Below are 20,348 nucleotides of genomic sequence, written 5' to 3' on the forward strand. Positions count from 1 at the left end.
ATATATATATATATATATATATATAATGGGATATATATTATATAATCCCATTGGTGTCTGCATCAAGTTTACAAAAGTGATTTTATATACAAAGAAAGCATATTAAATGCAAATAAAGTGTGTACTTTAATGTTTTACTTTTGTGAAAATAAAATGTCAAAATATGGAAGAAATAACATTCCATCGTCATTCAGATATATTTTTGTAAAAATGAAACAACATGCGTATTCTGACCTGTACTTATTAAAATATATAAAGGAAAAAGTGATCATACTAAATTTAATCACATTTTAAATGATTAAAAGCTTCTTGTTGACAAATGGGTAGAACCTAGTAGTTTGAAGAATAGTAGAAAAGATTTAAAATGACAATGAATTAGTATTTTGGGGCTGCACTGCAATCCTTGTAATGCCATCTAATGATTCTTGTTGTATATCTGCCTTTTTTGTGTATATGTTACACTAAATGACATTTTTTCTGTAAATCATGGTAAAAATGTGTGATAGTCTTTTTTTTCCTCAGAAAAAAATACAATTAAACAGGACAAATTCTAATGTACAAAAAAAACAAAAACAAATTTAAAGCTGTAATTAAATACTAGACTATATATCACTGTATATTATGAACATTAGACATGAATCTTTCTCAACACAGGGCCAGAGTCAAAGCGGAGGACATGGACCTGGAGGTGGAAAGAAAGATGACAAGGTGACCAAAAATACCTGATATTTTAAAATAGCATCAGCCAGAGGTTTGTCCTTATTTAATGATTCAATCTGTCATCATAACAGGACAAGAAAAAGAAATATGAACCACCCATTCCAACTAGAGTGGGCAAGAGGAAGAGGAAGTCCAAGGGCCCTGATGCTGCTAGCAAACTGCCTTTAGGTACAAGAAGTGACTTTTGAACTCCTCTGTGTTTTACGTCAGATTTTCAGTTAATGTCAGATTCTCTTTTCATATAGTCATCCCTCACACACAGTGCAGGCTGAAGCTCCTGAAGCAGGAGAGAATTAAAGATTACCTGCTGATGGAAGAGGAGTTCATCAGGAACCAGGAGCAGATGAAACCTCTAGAGGAGAAACAGGAGGTGCACCATCCATCCATCCATCCATCTATCTTCTCTCTCGCTCTCCTTTTTGTTTGTTGTCTGTGCTGATGGTTATGTTTTTTTTTTTTTGCTTTTATTAGGAGGAGAGGTCAAAAGTCGATGACCTCAGGGGAACTCCTATGTCTGTGGGGACCCTGGAGGAGATCATTGATGACAATCATGTCATCGTCTCCACATCTGTTGGCTCGGAGCACTATGTCAGCATTCTGTCATTTGTCGGCAAAGATCTGCTGGAGCCCGGCTGCTCTGTTTTACTCAACCACAAGGTACAATATCCACCAAACCAGTCAGGATTTAATGGAAATAGAATGAATTTGTCAAACTTAAAGGTATAGTTCACTCAAAAATGAAAATTAAGATGAAAGGGATTTGAAAGGGGTGGTTGATTGCGATTGCACTTTTTTTAACGTTAGTTAGTGTGTAATGTAATCTGCAAAGTTACGACGCTGAAAGTTCAATGCAAATGGAGATATTGTCTTTTAAAATTATAGCAGTTTAATGCCTACAAAAACGGCTCGTAGGGACTACAACGAGTTACTTCCCGGGTTTGTGACATCACAAACCCTGATAAACCCCGCCCCCGGGAACATGCAACAAAGTGGGCGGGGCCATGTTGCGCTGCTTTAGAAAAGAAGAGGAGCTGTTGCCATGCCGTCAAAACTAAGGGTGCACGAAAAGATCTATTCATATATGAATCGCGATTCTGTCTTCTAACGATTCTAATGGATTCACAAGTTTCAAAATCAATGTTCTAAAGCAGCGGTTCTTAATACTGTTCCTCGCGTCCCCCTGCTCTGCATCTCTCTCTCTCTCATTCAGATCATCAGCTCGTCAGCTGCCAATAAACTGTGTTCAAATTATACACTTTGTGTATAGACAGACAGATATTTTTCACATAGCTATGAGAAGCGTTAAACATGGACGCGCGTGCAGTTGCTGTACTGTATTAAAGCTTTAATCAGGATAAAACTGTATATTAAAAGATAACATTAGCAGTAGCATTTACAAATAACAGCGTATCTAAAAGTATGAGACAACAACAAACAAACATACCATTAAGAGCAGTGCTTGCACAGGTTCTGCGCGATCCTCTTCACTAATATTCTCTGCGTCTCAATCGGGCTCAAATTGATAAGCAATATTGACGACGCCATTGTTTACAATACAACCGGAGCACATGCCGCTGAGGTGAGGGGCGTGACGTTTAGACACGCACTAGAGGCGGTTTAGCCAATCACAGCACACTGGGCCAGCTGACCAATCTGAGCCCATCGCGTATAATCGCGGATTCATATGGATTCATTTTATGATGCATTTATAACCTTATTGGGTCTTTTAAGTTTTGGTTACCTGGTCTTTCAGTGGAGGGACCAAAACCTCTCAGGTTTCATTAAAAATATCTTAATAAAATATCTAATTCGTGCTTTGAAGATTTGAAGAAGTCTTTTGGGTTTGGTAAACGGTGAGTAAATGATGACAAAAACCTATCCCTTTAAGATATATCCTCTCTGCAACCTTTTGTATTTGAATGCTGCTGTAATGAAGGCTAATTCTGGATCCTGAACATTTGTAGATTTGCCTATTAAATGATTGAATAACTTGTTGTTTCTAGGTCCATGCAGTCATAGGGGTTTTGATGGATGACACAGACCCTCTTGTTACCGTCATGAAGGTAGAAAAGGCTCCACAAGAGACATACGCTGATATCGGTGGACTGGACGGTCAGATACAAGAAATTAAGGCAAGAGAAAAACAAATCTTTACTGTTTCGCCTGGCAAAAATGATCTAAGCTGATTATTTAATTTTGTAATTTTGAAAACAATCAGGTAAAAATGAATCTATGCTTCTTAAATCATGTTGTGACCTGTAGGAGTCCGTGGAGCTGCCGCTGACCCATCCAGAGTATTATGAGGAAATGGGGATCAAGCCTCCCAAAGGGGTCATTCTCTACGGCCCCCCTGGAACAGGTCAGTCCAACACCCCTCGGTTTGTTTCATTCATCAAAGATCATTTAATTACCAAAACATATTTTGATGACATTTCACAGACAGAAATAAGGGTGACATCACAAATCTTGATCTATCATATATTTTCCCCGAATGTTAGGTAAAACCCTCCTTGCCAAGGCAGTGGCCAATCAGACGTCTGCAACTTTTTTGCGGGTTGTTGGTTCAGAGCTGATTCAGAAGTATCTCGGCGACGGCCCTAAACTAGTACGTGAGCTCTTCAGGGTGGCAGAGGAACATGCTCCTTCTATCGTCTTCATCGATGAGATTGACGCCATTGGAACTAAGAGGTAGAGCAAAGCGTTTTTGCTTTTTAAAGGGATATTTCACCAAAAAATGTATACACCCTTAGGCCATCCAAGATGTAGATGAGTTTGTTTCTTCATCAAAACAGATTTGGAGAAATGTAGCATTACATCACTTACTCACCAATGGATCCTCTGCAGTGAATGGGTGCCGTCAGAATGAGAGTCCAAACAGCTGATAAAAACAACAAAATAATCCACACCACTTCAGTCCAGGAGGTAACATCTTGTGAAGCCAAAAGATGCATGTTTGAAAGAAAACAATCCATCATTAAGACTTCAAACCATAGCTTCTGGTTAAAATACAAGGCCTGTCTGAATCAGGAGAGAAATATGCACAGATAAAGCACCGTTTGCAAGTGAAAACAGTCCACAACAGAGGATGGACTGTTTCACTAGAGGAAGCATTTTTGCGGATTCTTGATTTACTGTACATTTTGGCCAGAAGCGAAAATTTAGTCGTGTTTTGGATTATTGTGATGTTTTTATCAGCTGTTTGGACTCTTATTCTGACGGCACCCATTCACTGCAGAGGATCCATTGGTGAGCAAGAGATAGGATGAAGGATAAATTTCTCCGAAATCTGTTTTGATGAAGAAACAAACTCGTCTACATCTTGGATGGCCTAAGGCCTGAAGAAAAAAAACTCATTGATGGCTTGAGTAAACTTTGAGCAGATTTTCATTTTTGGGTGAACTATTCCTTTAATCATATACCCTGATTACCTCTTTGCAGATACGACTCCAACTCAGGAGGTGAGCGTGAAATTCAGAGAACCATGTTGGAGCTCCTTAATCAGCTGGATGGCTTTGATTCGCGTGGAGATGTTAAGGTCATTATGGCTACCAACAGAATAGAGACCCTTGACCCTGCTCTTATTAGACCGGGTGAGATACTACTGCAGACTCGTGCTGTGATGTTCAGAGGTTATGTGCATTTTAGATGAACCCTCAAGGCATTTTCTCTCTGCAGGTCGCATCGACCGTAAGATTGAGTTCCCATTACCAGATGAGAAAACCAAGAGAAGGATCTTCCATATCCACACCAGCAGAATGACTGTGGCTGCGGATGTGATCTTGGACGACCTCATCCTGGCTAAAGATGACCTTTCAGGAGCTGATATTAAGGTATGTTAATGGATTCCGTTCATTTGAAAGTGTTGCAGAAAATCTCTGCTGCCCTCTTGTGTTGATTTAGTTTTTTTTCATATATCTCATATATATATCTATATATCTTAACTCTTGACTTCTTGTCTCTTCAGGCCATCTGTACAGAAGCAGGCCTCATGGCCCTCAGAGAACGCAGGATGAAGGTCACCAACGAGGACTTCAAGAAGTCTAAAGAAAATGTTTTGTATAAGAAGCAGGAGGGCACCCCTGAAGGCCTCTATCTCTAATCTTTTCATTTCTGTTTATATGTGAGTGCAGCGCTCACTCTTGAGTACACATTTGGCTTAAATTTACGCATGTTTTTGTCTGCCAATTCGTTGTTTTGTTATTGAGGTCAGAAAATAAATACCACAGCTGGATCAGAGGTATTTAATTGGTTTGTTTCTTTTTTTACAGCCCTCAGAAGGTGATATATTTTGCATTTTTTTGATCGGAAATGCAGTAAAAACAGTAATATTGTGAAATATTAATGCAATGTTAAAATAAATGTTTTTGTATCTTAATATGTTTTAAAATGTAACTTATTCCTGTGATCAAAGCTGAATATTCAGCATCATTGCTCCAGTCTTCAGTGTCACATGATCCTTCAGGAATCATTCTAATATGCTGATTTGCTATCAATTATTATTGGTGCTCATTTTTTTCCCCATGATTTTTTTGATGAATAAAAAGTTGAAAAGAGCAGCATTTATATGAACTAGAAATCTGTTTTAGTCACTTTTGATCAATTTAATGTGTCCTTGTTCAATACATTTTTTTTTAAGTATTAATCTTACTTAAGCCAAACTTTTATAGCGTATTCACAGTTTCCACAATGTTTTCAATATAGATGATAATAAGAAATGTTTCTCGAGCAGCATATTAGAATATTAGAATCACCAAAGACTGGCGTTATTGTAATAATATTTTACAATATTACTTTTTTTTTTTTTCATCAAATGCGTTCTAATAATGGCATTGACTAACAAAAGTCATTTTTGATCAATTTAATGTGTCCTTGTTCAATAAAAAATGTTTTTAAGTATTAATCTTACTTAAGCCAAACTTTTGAATTCACAGTTTCCACAATGTTTTCAATATGGATGATAATAAGAAATGTTTCTCGAGCAGCATATTAGAATATTAGAATCAACAAAGACTGGAGTTATTGTAATAATATTTTTACAATATTACTATTTTTTTTGTGTATTTTTTTTTCTCCATCAATTGAATGCAGCCTTGGTGAGCAGAAGAAACTTCTTTCAAAAACATTTAAAAAACTTCTAAAAATCTGAGAGTCATGTAGATATATGTTTATATACAGTATATATATATAATCTGTATGGATTTGAGATATTTTTCTCTCCAGAAAAATGATCAGTCTTTTGTGTTTAATGATCCATATTTTGTTTGTGCTGGATTTAATAAAAGATGCTCCAAACCACAGAATCCTATTCTAATACACACAAACATAAACATAGCCCCTAAATTAGCTTTGGTGTTTTTGTGCTATTAATAATCTAATAATGAGGTTCCACAGACCTCTTCTGGATAATTAATTAATATATATGAAAATGCCCCAAAAACATTTTTCAGTGGGAAATTACTGTTCCTCTTCTGGGTTACAAAATTATGTGTATAAATAGACTGCATTAATTAGGTGCCTCAGACTGGACAATGCATAATTAATGCATCTATGACACAAAAATCACAAAATGAGCAATCAGTCAATCCGTATGTTTGAGTGGCAATTCATCAACAGTTATTCACATCTTCACATTCTCTAAACCAGGGTCCAGGACATGCTAATATTGTGCAAAGATGTATTGTTTGGCACAGACTTGTATTAATCCATCATCTTAATGCTGAAATATTTCAGAAAGACATACCCACTGTTTACTGCATCGGTGTGCTTCGGTCTGCCTGCGCTCTAACGGCGCGTCTGATTGGCTGAGGGCCGCTCCGCACGCGCTGAGTCAGGAAGTGAGCGGCGGATGAATACATGTGCGCTTCTCGCCGAGTCCACAGCCAGAGCCGCTCCAGTGTACGCTCGTCCCGGAGAGACCTGCGATTAGCCTAGTCTGGAGATTATCACGCTTTATTCCTCACAATCATGGTACGTAATCATTTATTTCATATACTATTAACGCATTACTCGGCCAGACAGAATCTCAACAAGTCCGTTCGCATCAAATTAGCCTAGTTGAATAAGAAATATGCTTTTAATATAAGCGTTACAGTTGTACGTTAACTTATCGAGATAATTTACTTCAACGATACGCATATTTTAAAACATTACGCTTTATTTAGTTACCTGCTGTAGTTCAGCGATGCAACAGTCAGAGTGAAGCCTGAATCTACAACTGCGCAATTCTTACATCCTTTATCTTACATACGGGTTACACACATCAAATGATGTGGAATACATCCCATATGTTATTATTTTTTCTTTATATCTTACTACATGATGAAAAAAATAATAATTTAGATCAACATGACATCACACTGAAACCTGTACTTGTGATATTTTATATATATTTTAATTAGACAGACTGCTTATGCCAATATCTGGGGTGTAGAGGGTCAGTAGGTTGGCATGACAAGGATGTTTATGCTAATATTCGTGAAATATGATGGATGGGACATGAAGAAGATGACTGTAGATGTGTCTGAGATGAGGAGGTAGAGGATGTGGCTTTAAACCCTCTCCAAAGACTGAATTTTACACCAGCAGGGCCAGTGTTTCCCATCTAAAACCACTTTACACACATTTAAAGGCCTCACTAAATATATATATAATCTGTATGGATTTGAGATATTTTTCTCTCCAGAAAAATGATCAGTCTTTTGTGTTTAATGATCCATATTTTGTTTGTGCTGGATTTAATAAAAGATGCTCCAAACCACAGAATCCTATTCTAATACACACAAACATAAACATAGCCCCTAAATTAGCTTTGGTGTTTTTGTGCTATTAATAATCTAATAATGAGGTTCCACAGACCTCTTCTGGATAATTAATTAATCTCTGGCAATAAACTGAACAAAATGAGCAATTAAGTGAGTAAAAATAAAAATAAAAATCAGCAGTAGTTATTAATATCCTTAAACATGGAGCAGCATTAATTGTTTTTATTATTATTATTATTATTATTATTATGTAATACAATGCAGCTTTGTTTAGCTATATATATATATATATATATATATATATATGGCTCCACAAGCGTCTGTTGCATCATCTACCTCCCTTTAAACCCTCTCCAAAGACTGAATTTTACACCAGCAGGGCCAGTGTTTCCCATCTAAAACCACTTTACACACATTTAAAGGCCTCACTAATGACAGGCAGTTATATTTTAACCAAACCACAATGTTGCGTGGACTGAAAGGGTGTAGGCTTATGGTAATGGGCGCCCAGTTTCCTGTATTTGTCTGTAGTCACTGTAGCTTATGCAAATAAAAGGTGTGTCGTTGTGAAATGTCTGTTGTCTGGCCTTTTTTTGTTTGTTGAATCTGAGAGGTGTTGTTCGGCATTTCGTGTGTGTGATGTAGTTGTGGTCCATCCTAGTAAACCAAAATCTGTTGGAGGTTTTTTTTAGCTTCCCTGCAGGAACCGGAAATCATTAGTTATGTATCTTTAATATCTCAGTTGTTTCTCTTAACACTGAAAAAAAATGATACTAAATTTTTAAGGTTAGTGTTTGCAAACGATTTATTTTAGCTACATTTAAAAAAAAAAGATATATGTTTAAAGTTAGCCAACTAAATTTGTTTATTTAAATGTAGCTAAAATAAATCGATTGCAACCACTTACTTACCTTAAAAAAAAATTAGTAAATTCAATAAATAATTTTTTTCAGTGAAGCAGCAAGGAGATTTTTTTACTCGTGTGTCTTTGTCGTCTAGACCCAAAAAAATTGTGTTGAAACAATTTTCACTCGGAAATTGCTGGTAAATTTCATAATGAATTACACAGAAATGGCAAATGTCATTGAATTGAACATTGAAAGTTTCTCATTAAATTCTTCCAAGATCTAAGATGTTATCTGAGCTATGCTGTTTGTGTTTATTTTATAGCTTTATACTTGCACTGTATGTCAACAGTTGTGTCAATTGTGTCCATTTGTATTTCTTCTCCAAGAAAAATCTAAGTGAGAGCTCCGTTAGTCTTCTAAACTGTGAAAGAGCGAACTCTGAGCAATAACATTTTCCTCTGGGCTCTTGTGCGTATGGTTTAATGTTTCTGGACTGGCAGTAGATATGAGTTTGGTTTATTGTCATTGGTTTGATCTCTGTATTGGGTTGGTGTGTGTTCTTCTAATAGTGAGGAACAGCATCTGGCAGGAGACAGCTGTCCTGGGTGAAGTTATGATGTAATGTTCCCTGAAACTCATGCTTTATGTGTTGGGACTCTTGAGGATTATGCTGTAGTGTGTGTATACTGACCTACATTCATTAGCCTGAACATTTTTAATAAGCGGTAGAACAGCGCTTCAGATGAACACATCTCAATGCAGATGGGTGACAGTAGTCTCACTGCACAGTAAGTACAGCTGGAGTGATTCGGTCATGCGGTTTCTGTAGGAGTTGAAGAGATCTTTTAGTATTCAGGTGTGCGATATAGAAAATAGAGGAGGAGCAGTTCAAATTTCACTCCGTTTGGTTTACTTCTTGATTTTATGGTCAGATTTTCTGTAAATGCTCAATATGTTGCTATTAGAGGTGCAGTAATAATTGGGTCATTTTTAATTAGCAGTCATTATTAATTTGATGCTGAAATTGTTTAATTAGCCTATGTTTTACAACTGTGAGACCAGTACGATTTCCAATATTTATTTTACATAGAGCCAACTTGGCCTCATTCTTTTACTAAAATTACAGAAAATGTTGACATAAATTGAAAATGATGAAAAATTAAATATTGAATTGTCACTAAATTATATGTGTACGTAATGTGTAGTACATAATTTATTATTGCAATAAACAATTTATAAAGTTATAAATATATGTAAATGTGTAAAAATTACAGAACAATTTTGACAAACTGAAAATGATGAAAAATGAAGTGTAATTGTCACTAAATTGTGTGTGTGTGTATGATATTTAATACAATTGTAAGTCTGGGAAATTTACAGACAACAATTATGACACAACTGAAAAAAGTGTATGAAAAATTAAATTAAATGTTAATTAAAAAAAAAAATTGGGTGTGTATATAATATTTAAATGTAATATTGAAATAAAAAAATATAAAATTATTAATATATGTATATGTATGAAAATTACAGAAACCTATTTTGACATCAACTTATGAGAAATGTATGAAAAATGTGTAATAGTCACTAAATTGTGTGGGTATATAATATTTAAATTTAATATCGAAATAAACATTGTATGTATGCAGTTATTTATGTATAGGTACAGAAATTATATACAACAATTTTGACAAACTGAAAATTATGAGAAATGAAATGTAATTGTCGCTAAATTGTATGGCGATATATTTAAATTTAATATTGGAATAAACATTGTATATAATTATACATGTATATGTACGAAAATTACAGACAACAATTTTGACAAACTGATAATTATGAAAAATGTTTGAGTATGAATTGTGGTTTGAGAAGGGAATTAGCACGTAGCTATGGCACAACTGATAAAACAGCCAAATATTTGCAGAACATTGGCCTGGTCGATATATCAGTATGTATGCATATATATATACATCAAGACAACTGCACTGGCAACTACTAGAAAGTATTATCAGTTCCACTCCTAACTGCCTATTAACTGTAGGTCTGATTTACGATGAACAGGTTTAGGAAAAGCAGCATGTTGTTGAACATTTCGGGAATTGTCGGGTCTCAGAGCACCTGCTTAAATGTGCGTGTTTGTGATATCTTTATCGACCTACAACCACTACTTTCCATTTATTGGCCATTATAAAAGAGAAGCGATTCAGACAGTCTTCCGCGGCTCACGCTGGATGTCAGGGAGTCCCAGAGCAGCTGCGTCTGTTCCTCTGCTGCAGCGGCCCATCCCCCAGGGCCAGGATGAGCTTTGGGAGGGGGTGATGGGGGTTGCCTGGGTACTGGGCACATGGGCATGAATGAGGAATAAAATGAGCCGTACAGCTGGCAGCAGGAAGACCCACTTATCCAACAAACCAGTGCTCTTTCTTCATTATATCTGCCAGTGACTCAACTGCTGGAACTATTGGATCCAGTGCGTGTGCATTAGAAAGGCTCTTAAGTCGATGATCTCAGCTGCTTGTTATGTCATTTCATGTGAGTATGGCTGCTTAATGCAGAAAGGAAGTAGAATAATTAGTGTGATTGAAGAGATGGTTGTGTGTTCCTCTGTCTTTGGCCCATTAGCCCCACTCCTCCCCTTCATAATGTGGGCTATTTGTTTTCCTAGCAGCTCTCATCCACTTAGAGCAAGCTCTTGAGACTCATACAACAAGCTTTTCTCTCCTCGCTGTTAACCAAAGGCCTGGTTTGTTGTTGGTCAGTGTCCTGTAATCTGATGCCACTGTATGAACTAAAGTTCATACAGTTTGGATGTCACATGAAGTTTAAACAGAAAATGTTTACGCTTAAAAATAAAGGTTCTTTATTGGCATTGATGGTTCCATGAAGAACCTTTAACACCCATAGTACCTTTCCGATGCATAAAAGGTTCTTTAGATTTTTTTCTTTTAATAACTGTTCATTGAAATGTTCTTTGAGGAACCAAAAATGGTTCTTCTATGGCATCGCTGCAAAACCCCCCTGTTGGAACCTTTATTTGTAAGGGTGTAGAACCTTTCAGATCCACAGAAGGTTCTTTATAGTGGAAAAAGTTTCTTCGAGTTATTGAAATGGTTCTTTTAAGAACTGCTCACTGAAATGTTCTTTTGGGAACCAATAATGGTTCTGAAAACCTTCAATGGCAGAACCATTTCGGGTTCTCCTAAGAACCTTTCAGTGACCAGTTCCTAAAAAGAACCATTTTTTCTTAGTGTGAAGCCTTTTTCCTTTTCCACTTTAAAGAATCTTAATGGAAAGGTTCCATAGTTCTTAAAAGTTCTCAATGGAACCACAGATGCCAATAAAGAACCTTTTTAAGAGTATACTTCATGCTACAAGTGTCGCATTATCAGTGTCTTTTTTTGTTGTTGTTGTTTTTTTTTTAAATGGCAAATGATCAGACTCTTCTTGGTGTATTGAGATGCATTACATTATTTTTTAAATACTAAAACAGAAATGTTTTTTTTGCCTGTCTCTAATTAGTAACCAGCATTTCTTTTCTTTTTGATTTCTAGGCCGACCAGTTAACAGAGGAGCAGATTGCAGGTGAGAGTGCATGCATGTAATCAGATCACTTTGATTTGTGTATTTTGAAACAGACACTAAATAAAGCTACCGCTCTTTTCTTATCTCAGAGTTCAAGGAGGCTTTCTCCTTATTCGACAAGGATGGTGACGGCACCATCACGACCAAAGAGCTGGGCACAGTGATGCGGTCGCTGGGTCAGAACCCCACGGAGGCAGAGCTGCAGGACATGATCAATGAGGTGGACGCTGATGGTGAGTGGCTTTGAAAGTACCAATAAATCACAGTTGAATGAAATTGATCACTGGTTTCTTTCGAAATTTGAACAAAATATCTTAAAGGACACTCTTCACAAACTCATACTATGGGTTGAACTAGTGTTGGTGTTTGTTGTGTCAGATTGCTCAGACAAACAGAGAATGTTTGTTCAGGAAATCAGTCTACGAATGGTTTATTTATAATTGGGTCAGTGACTCTTGATTTATTTAAAGATACGACTATAAATGCAATTTACAAAGCGGCATCAATTAAAAAAATTCTCAGGGTGATGCAACTGATATCATAATGAAGAAAACCTTATGTAGTTAGGTCCAAGATCTTCCATTATTATTTCTTAGAAAATAAATGTATCAATAAAACGGCTTATTAATATCTATCTATCTATTAGGGATGTCACAATTCTCAATATAACATCGAACCGTTCGGTACGACATCCACGGTTCAATACGCGCTTGTGAATTGCATTTTTTTTCGGTTTTGCGTTTAAATAATATCCGTGTGTTTTATTTCTCTCAGAATCTGTGTGTGTGTGTCCGTGAGTTCACGTGCTGAGATGAGGAAATGCCTCCCCGCTTATATTTGAAAAACACACACCGAGCGTCTTCCCTTGTAATGACATGCATTGATAAGCCTTTCTAAACCTGTTGTCCAACAAAAGAGAACATTATAACTTGTTTTTACTTCAGTGTCCTGTAATCTGATGCCACTGTATGAACTAAAGTTCATACAGTTTGGATGTCACATGAAGTTTAAACAGAAAATGTTTACGCTTAAAAATAAAGGTTCTTTATTGGCATTGATGGTTCCATGAAGAACCTTTAACACCCATAGTACCTTTCCGATGCATAAAAGGTTCTTTAGATTTTTTTCTTTTAATAACTGTTCATTGAAATGTTCTTTGAGGAACCAAAAATGGTTCTTCTATGGCATCGCTGCAAAACCCCCCTGTTGGAACCTTTATTTGTAAGGGTGTAGAACCTTTCAGATCCACAGAAGGTTCTTTATAGTGGAAAAAGTTTCTTCGAGTTATTGAAATGGTTCTTTTAAGAACTGCTCACTGAAATGTTCTTTTGGGAACCAATAATGGTTCTGAAAACCTTCAATGGCAGAACCATTTCGGGTTCTCCTAAGAACCTTTCAGTGACCAGTTCCTAAAAAGAACAATTTTTTCTTAGTGTGAAGCCTTTTTCCTTTTCCACTTTAAAGAATCTTAATGGAAAGGTTCCATAGTTCTTAAAAGTTCTCAATGGAACCACAGATGCCAATAAAGAACCTTTTTAAGAGTATACTTCATGCTACAAGTGTCGCATTATCAGTGTCTTTTTTTGTTGTTGTTGTTTTTTTTTTAAATGGCAAATGATCAGACTCTTCTTGGTGTATTGAGATGCATTACATTATTTTTTAAATACTAAAACAGAAATGTTTTTTTTGCCTGTCTCTAATTAGTAACCAGCATTTCTTTTCTTTTTGATTTCTAGGCCGACCAGTTAACAGAGGAGCAGATTGCAGGTGAGAGTGCATGCATGTAATCAAATCACTTTGATTTGTGTATTTTGAAACAGACACTAAATAAAGCTACCGCTCTTTCCTTATCTCAGAGTTCAAGGAGGCTTTCTCCTTATTCGACAAGGATGGTGACGGCACCATCACGACCAAAGAGCTGGGCACAGTGATGCGGTCGCTGGGTCAGAACCCCACGGAGGCAGAGCTGCAGGACATGATCAATGAGGTGGACGCTGATGGTGAGTGGCTTTGAAAGTACCAATAAATCACAGTTGAATGAAATTGATCACTGGTTTCTTTCGAAATTTGAACAAAATATCTTAAAGGACACTCTTCACAAACTCATACTATGGGTTGAACTAGTGTTGGTGTTTGTTGTGTCAGATTGCTCAGACAAACAGAGAATGTTTGTTCAGGAAATCAGTCTACGAATGGTTTATTTATAATTGGGTCAGTGACTCTTGATTTATTTAAAGATACGACTATAAATGCAATTTACAAAGCGGCATCAATTAAAAAAATTCTCAGGGTGATGCAACTGATATCATAATGAAGAAAACCTTATGTAGTTAGGTCCAAGATCTTCCATTATTATTTCTTAGAAAATAAATGTATCAATAAAACGGCTTATTAATATCTATCTATCTATTAGGGATGTCACAATTCTCAATATAACATCGAACCGTTCGGTACGACATCCACGGTTCAATACGCGCTTGTGAATTGCATTTTTTTTCGGTTTTGCGTTTAAATAATATCCGTGTGTTTTATTTCTCTCAGAATCTGTGTGTGTGTGTCCGTGAGTTCACGTGCTGAGATGAGGAAATGCCTCCCCGCTTATATTTGAAAAACACACACCGAGCGTCTTCCCTTGTAATGACATGCATTGATAAGCCTTTCTAAACCTGTTGTCCAACAAAAGAGAACATTATAACTTGTTTTTACTACACAACATCAGTCGAGTGTTTGAAATAACTTCCTTTTGTGATCTAATGTGACTTCTTATCACAGAATGAGGCAGAAAATATATTCTATACTGTAATAAAGGCTATGTCGATTAGAAATAGCTTACAAATATACTTAATCATTATGAAAATACCCGAGATGGCTTGAAGAACACAAATAAACCATATATTGTCGCAGGCGAGTGTTTATTGTCCTTACATTTCATCATTCAAAATGTTTAACGTTATAACTTGTTTTTATTAAGTTACAGCGATAGCGATGTCTTTATTCATATTAGGGATTTCCTGGAACGTCATAAGTGTTACTTACTTCTGTGATGCATATGTGGATTTTCTGCGCGAGGGCGCCCTTGCCAGTCCATCCTATTTTGGGTACCAATTAGAAAAAAAATAATACCTCTCTCAAAAGAAATGTTAAGCAGAGATATAATAATCCATGATTTTCCAGTGTGCAGAGGTTTACACAAGTATTTTGTTGTTAATTTGTTGCAAAACAACACTCTGATGTGCCAAGCTATCAGAACCGAACCGAACCGAAAACAGTGGTTAAAAACAGAGGTGCGTATTGAACCGTCAAAGTCTATAAATCTCCAGATAATTTGACCCATTTATATCAAGGCAAGGTTGGTTTAGGTTGAAAAATGTTGTGTCATGCGGTGCGACACCACAAAACCTTTTTATGTATGAATTAATAATTTATGGTATGTGAGAGAATTTTACATAACCAAACTTTAAAAAAAAAATAATAAGTACATTTGGAAATAAAAGGAGGACTTGTTGTTACTTGGTTACGCCACATGACATTTCATGAAATGTAGATTTGAGTCATTAGACTAAAAGTTTTCTTGAAAATGTTTTTCGAAGGCATGACATGTTTTAAACTCTATTTGTAAAACAATTTAAATTTTTCTTATGCACAATGTTTCTTTGTCATTTAACCAGTTGTCTCAGCATATTAAACTGGCATAGCAAGTCTTGTGAAAAATAACACCCGACCCTTTTAATTTATAGATGCTGTTGAAAAGACGAGTTTTCAGTTTTTTTTTTTTTCACACGCCTGTCATTGGAGTAAGTACAGCCTGTCTGTGAGACCATTTAATCTCGTTGCTGTGACATAGCGTCCAATGGTGCGACGATCCACTCGCTCAGCACTCTCAGCAAAGAGTGACACCAGAAAATTCTCCAATCAGCCTCCTGTCACAGACGCCTCAGACAGACAGACAGCTGCACCACAAGCCAAGATGGTGTGGGAGGATCGGGAGGCCGCTAGACTCCTGAAGCCTGTCAGATTGCGAGCCGTTCTGTCGGTTTTCTTCGATCAGCGAATCGATAGCCCTGTGGGTCTATCTAGGTCAGACGGCAATAATGCGAGTAGTGTAAAATAAAAGTAATTGCATAATCCACTCTTTGCATTCGTCATCTCGTTCCCACACACTTATCGAATTTAGTTGCCGGGAAACTGGGGAAGAACTTATTTTGAGAATCGACACTGGAAGTGACCTGGAAATGGCTGATTTCAGCACAATTGTGTGTTGCTGAGTGGTCCTTCTAGTAATGCATTGCGTTTCCCTTAGGTACCTATGAAAGACTGCGCTAATATGACTCAACATCCTGTAGTGATCAAAGGTCTTGCATTTTTATCTGCCATGTTAGGAATGTGGCTCGTTGATCATTGAATAGGAGTTTTACTCTCAGGTTGTCTTACTATATTACACCGCACACCATTAAATCACCATCTGCTCCAACCCATAGGACCGTAGCTTTCAACCCAGAGTCAAAGCTCAATGTCCCTTTTATGCTGGCTAATCCTAGACCAGTGGCTCCACACATCCAGTTGGTAATCCAGCCTGGTCTTTATTACTGCACGCTTGACCTATTTCTGACCTCAGAGAATGTTAAACGTGGTTTAGCTCTTTTATGGTCAGCTGCGGCTAGTCTGTCTGTGCCAGCTGTAGGGATCTAGCCGTGTCTCTTATATCATAGTCACCCTCTCGGCTTTTATTTTTCACAGCTGTCCCTCGAGGACTATCATCCCCTGCTAATCCAGAGTGAGTCACATGATCTCTCTTAGCGAATCCCCACCTCTTCCCTTTGATGGCTCATTGGTAAACTGTGAATGTCCTGGGGACGACAGCGGTTTACGCTTGGAGAGCTTCCCTGGCGGATGACCCTGAGATGGGGTGGAGGTGTCATCGCACAAAACATGAAGATCTTTTGCTACAATTTTAGTAGACTTTGGGCCAGATTTACTAATGTAGGGGGAAAATGGTAATGAAAAGGTGCATTAGTTGGAGTTTCCCTTTCAGGCGCCAAATTTATGGGAGGAGATTAAAATTAATCATGCAAGGTGACTAGGGTTTTTACTAAGGTTTGCATCAATTTACTGGTATTTTTGCAATTAACACCCCCCAAAAAATAGCAAAAGCATATCTTAAAAGGGATAGTTCACCAAAAAATTAAAATTCTGTCATTAATTACTCGAGAGTATCCACTGAACTTTTTTACGCTTTGATCTGAACGTAAAAACGTATCCGTGTACATACGTTGCATACATCGTTTACGTATGTGATACTCTCCAAAATTGGCGCTATAGGGTGACACGGAGGAGATGAATTGTTGAATAAAGTCGTTATTTTTGTTTTCTTTGCGCACAAAAAGTAATCTCGTAGCTTCATGAAATTACGGTTGAACCACTGATGTCACATGGATTATTTTAACGATGTCCTTGCTACGTTTCTGAGCCTTCATCATGCTAGGACCCTTGCTGTCTATGGGAGGGTCAGGGAGCTCTCAGAATTCATCAAAAAATATCTTAATTTGTGTTCCGAAGATGAACGAAGGTCTTACAGGTTTGGAACGACATGAGGGTGAGTAATTAATGACAGAATTTTCATTTTTTGGGTGAGCTAGACAGGTCATCCAAAAATGAAAATTACCCCATGATTTACTCACCCTTAAGCCATCCTAGGTGTATATGACTTTCTTCTTTCAGATGAATACAATCGGAGTTATATTAAAAAAATGTCCTTGTTCTTTCAAGCTTTATAATGGCAGTAAATGGGATTTGATTGCACCCAAAAAAGTGCATTCATCCATCATAAAAAGTGCTCCACACAGCTCTGAGGGGTTAATGAAAGCCTTCTGAAGCGAAGCGATGCATTTGTGTAAGAAAAATATCTGTATTTTAATTTTTATAAACCGTAATCTCTAGCTTCCGCTAACTGTCGTACGCGTGTACACGAGAGAGTGGCATTTCAGCGGATCAACTGCATTTGTGTGTATTCATTTGTGCATTGTCAGTAGATCAACCGCAGAACTTTCCACTCCCATTGGCTCTTTTATGCGATTTGCGCGTTCTTGCACTAATTTGCCCTATTTTGTAAAGCTGGCCCTTTAACTTAAATATGAATACCTTTTATGCCTTAGAGTTGAAAATAAAAAGGTGAGGTAAAGTTTCAAGTTTGATATAAAGTCTAAATTAAAGTTGTAATTATTAGAAAAAAACCCACATCTTAAGAAATGGTCACGTTTATGAGAAATATTCATTTAAAGTTGGTTATTTCTCGCAATTTTAAGATGTAATGTCGCAACTGTGAGATGTAAAGTCATATATTTTTTTATTTTGTTAATCTAAGGTGGAACTGGTTTATTTGAGAGTATCTAGAGGTGAGTGTTTCTGTCCATACTTTTGTTTTCAAGAAAATCTCACTTCCCATTTTCTTAGGAAATGGAACCATAGATTTCCCAGAGTTCTTGACGATGATGGCCAGGAAAATGAAGGACACAGACAGCGAGGAAGAGATTCGCGAGGCTTTTCGGGTATTTGACAAGGTATGCTTGAGCTGTAACTACTTCACTCGGCTGTTTATTACAGGCAAAATTGACTCCAAATTGAGTCACAGCAGTGATGCCGAGATTTTCCCGCCCTTTTTGTGGCTGACATTCAGTTTTTCTCTTCAGGATGGTAATGGCTACATCAGTGCTGCAGAGTTGCGTCACGTCATGACAAACCTCGGCGAGAAGCTGACAGATGAAGAGGTTGATGAGATGATCAGAGAAGCCGACATAGATGGTGATGGTCAGGTGAACTATGAAGGTAAGTTGCTTACTTTTCAGTGCCCACTTTTTCTCCATTTAGTCGTCTTTTTATCTCAAAGGCACCATCTGGTAACTCAACTATATTACTTCAACAAATACATCACATAAAGATGATGTAGTAAGTATTATTATTGAAAAAAAATATTTACACAAAAACAACAGAATCAATCAATTTTTCTGACAAATGTTCAAAAAGACTCGAATCAGTCTTAATGATTCATTCACTCAGTGAATTGGTCAGTTCAGAGTCTTAAATTCCATTAGATTCTCATCTCTGGTACTTTATTCATGTCCATGTTGGAATGACCCATAGTGTCTTTTACTATTAATTTATCTGCATCAAAAATGGCTCACATTTCCCAGAATGCACCATATTTGTACAGAGTGTATGTGTAAAAGGCCCCTTTTTGTTTTGCTGAAAACGGAGCCTCTTGATTAGACGCATATGAAAGCCATTCGGAAATGGGACGCTAATTACCGTGCGAATTCTGCCTTCACCTCTTGATTAAAAAATGTATAAACCATTGAACAATTTAGCAGCTGGCTGCACAGCATGGCATTCGGCCAAAAGCAACTGCCTAATCTCATTTTCTCTCCATCTCTCCTCTCAGAATTTGTACAGATGATGACCGCAAAGTGAAACCGCCTCCTCCTGCCGCGCCCTCTTAGAAGAGAAGAAAAAATCAGTCAAATGTTTTACTTACCTCTTGGAAAAAAAAAAAGTTTATTTATTCATAATGTTTCTGGTTAAAAATAATTGAATGTTAAAATAAAGTATCCTTCTGTCCACACAGAAAATAATGGAAAAAGTTAAATATCTGCATGAAATGGTTAGTGATCCTGTCCCCAAAGATCAGTCTAGCATCAGTTATTCGAGAAAAATAACCTGTAACTACCTTCAAACTGAAGAAAAACAGCATTTGGTGAACTCCTTAAGTTCCATCTGCTCTTGATAATGTTTGGGCTGGCCATCTTCCTTTTGTTCTCTCGTTTTTTCTGTTCTTCATGCATGCAGCTTGAGCCCGGAGCTCATTCTCCAGCCAATCAGAGCGTGCTGAGTCCACTGAAGTGTTGTATTGCGGGGTTTTGTAATTTAAGAGGAACCACAAGTAGAAAGAAAGAAATGACAAAAACAAAACAAGAAAAAAATTCAAAAACAACAAAAAGTAGAAACTGTTTGGCATGAGTTGTTTTTTTTTTTTTCCTATTGTTTAGTTTTGTTTTAATGACTTTCTTTTTCTGGACGGCCGTCTCGCACCAGGATGGAGATGATGGAGGGATGTTTGGAGGAGTGTGGCTGAGCCTTCTCTTTTCTGTCCTCTGTTTCAGTGAATTCTCCCCTGCACCGCTTCTGCTGCGGGAGTTTGCACTCCACTCTTCAGTTTGCATTCATTCCAAGTTGTACATGCTACTGTTTTAATATTTTCATCAAATAAAGTGACCATGTACTTTACGACTACCTTTCTTGTTCTGTTGTTCCTTCTCAAACCATCGTGTGTCCGTTAAGTGAGGTAAGGTCAGGGTTTTCTTCTCAGTCTCATCCATCCCGATGGAGCTCAGATAGATCAGTGACAGCACTAGACCACCTGTGTTCCAGCTAAATTACGGCT

General features: G+C 37.1%; 2 protein-coding genes across 3 annotated transcripts in view; both read left to right on the forward strand.

The window, feature by feature from the left end:
- Positions 1-5,011, forward strand: part of LOC107742107 (26S protease regulatory subunit 4-like) — a 6,987-nt gene extending 1,976 nt beyond the window's left edge. For both annotated transcript variants that reach the window (XM_016554982.1, XM_016554983.1), the window contains exons 2-11: positions 655-708; positions 792-888; positions 966-1,090; positions 1,192-1,377; positions 2,724-2,852; positions 2,983-3,079; positions 3,219-3,408; positions 4,159-4,310; positions 4,396-4,550; positions 4,685-5,011. In XM_016554982.1, coding sequence (XP_016410468.1) covers positions 655-708; positions 792-888; positions 966-1,090; positions 1,192-1,377; positions 2,724-2,852; positions 2,983-3,079; positions 3,219-3,408; positions 4,159-4,310; positions 4,396-4,550; positions 4,685-4,819 — 1,320 coding nt within the window. In that variant the 3' untranslated portion in view covers positions 4,820-5,011. The remainder of the gene's footprint in view (positions 1-654; positions 709-791; positions 889-965; positions 1,091-1,191; positions 1,378-2,723; positions 2,853-2,982; positions 3,080-3,218; positions 3,409-4,158; positions 4,311-4,395; positions 4,551-4,684) is intronic.
- A 1,556-nt stretch (positions 5,012-6,567) lies between these two features.
- On the forward strand, positions 6,568-19,796 carry LOC107742108 (calmodulin). The gene is made up of 6 exons (XM_016554984.1): positions 6,568-6,687; positions 11,884-11,914; positions 12,004-12,147; positions 18,365-18,471; positions 18,601-18,736; positions 19,350-19,796. Exons 1-6 carry the CDS (start codon positions 6,685-6,687, stop codon positions 19,376-19,378), a joined length of 450 nt encoding a protein of 149 aa, XP_016410470.1. The 5' UTR covers positions 6,568-6,684; the 3' UTR covers positions 19,379-19,796.
- The last annotated feature ends 552 nt before the right edge of the window (positions 19,797-20,348 follow it).

Source organism: Sinocyclocheilus rhinocerous, unplaced genomic scaffold (assembly GCF_001515625.1).
Source record: "Sinocyclocheilus rhinocerous isolate Xijiao unplaced genomic scaffold, SAMN03320098_v1.1 scaffold16, whole genome shotgun sequence".
NCBI lineage: Eukaryota > Metazoa > Chordata > Actinopteri > Cypriniformes > Cyprinidae > Sinocyclocheilus > Sinocyclocheilus rhinocerous.

Bases quoted from the DNA above. Each gene is read 5' to 3' on its own strand.
- LOC107742108 (XM_016554984.1), top strand. The intron at 12,148-18,364 runs GTGAGTGGCTTT...CCATTTTCTTAG, and splicing joins CAATGAGGTGGACGCTGATG to GAAATGGAACCATAGATTTC. The intron at 18,472-18,600 runs GTATGCTTGAGC...TTTTCTCTTCAG, and splicing joins CTTTTCGGGTATTTGACAAG to GATGGTAATGGCTACATCAG.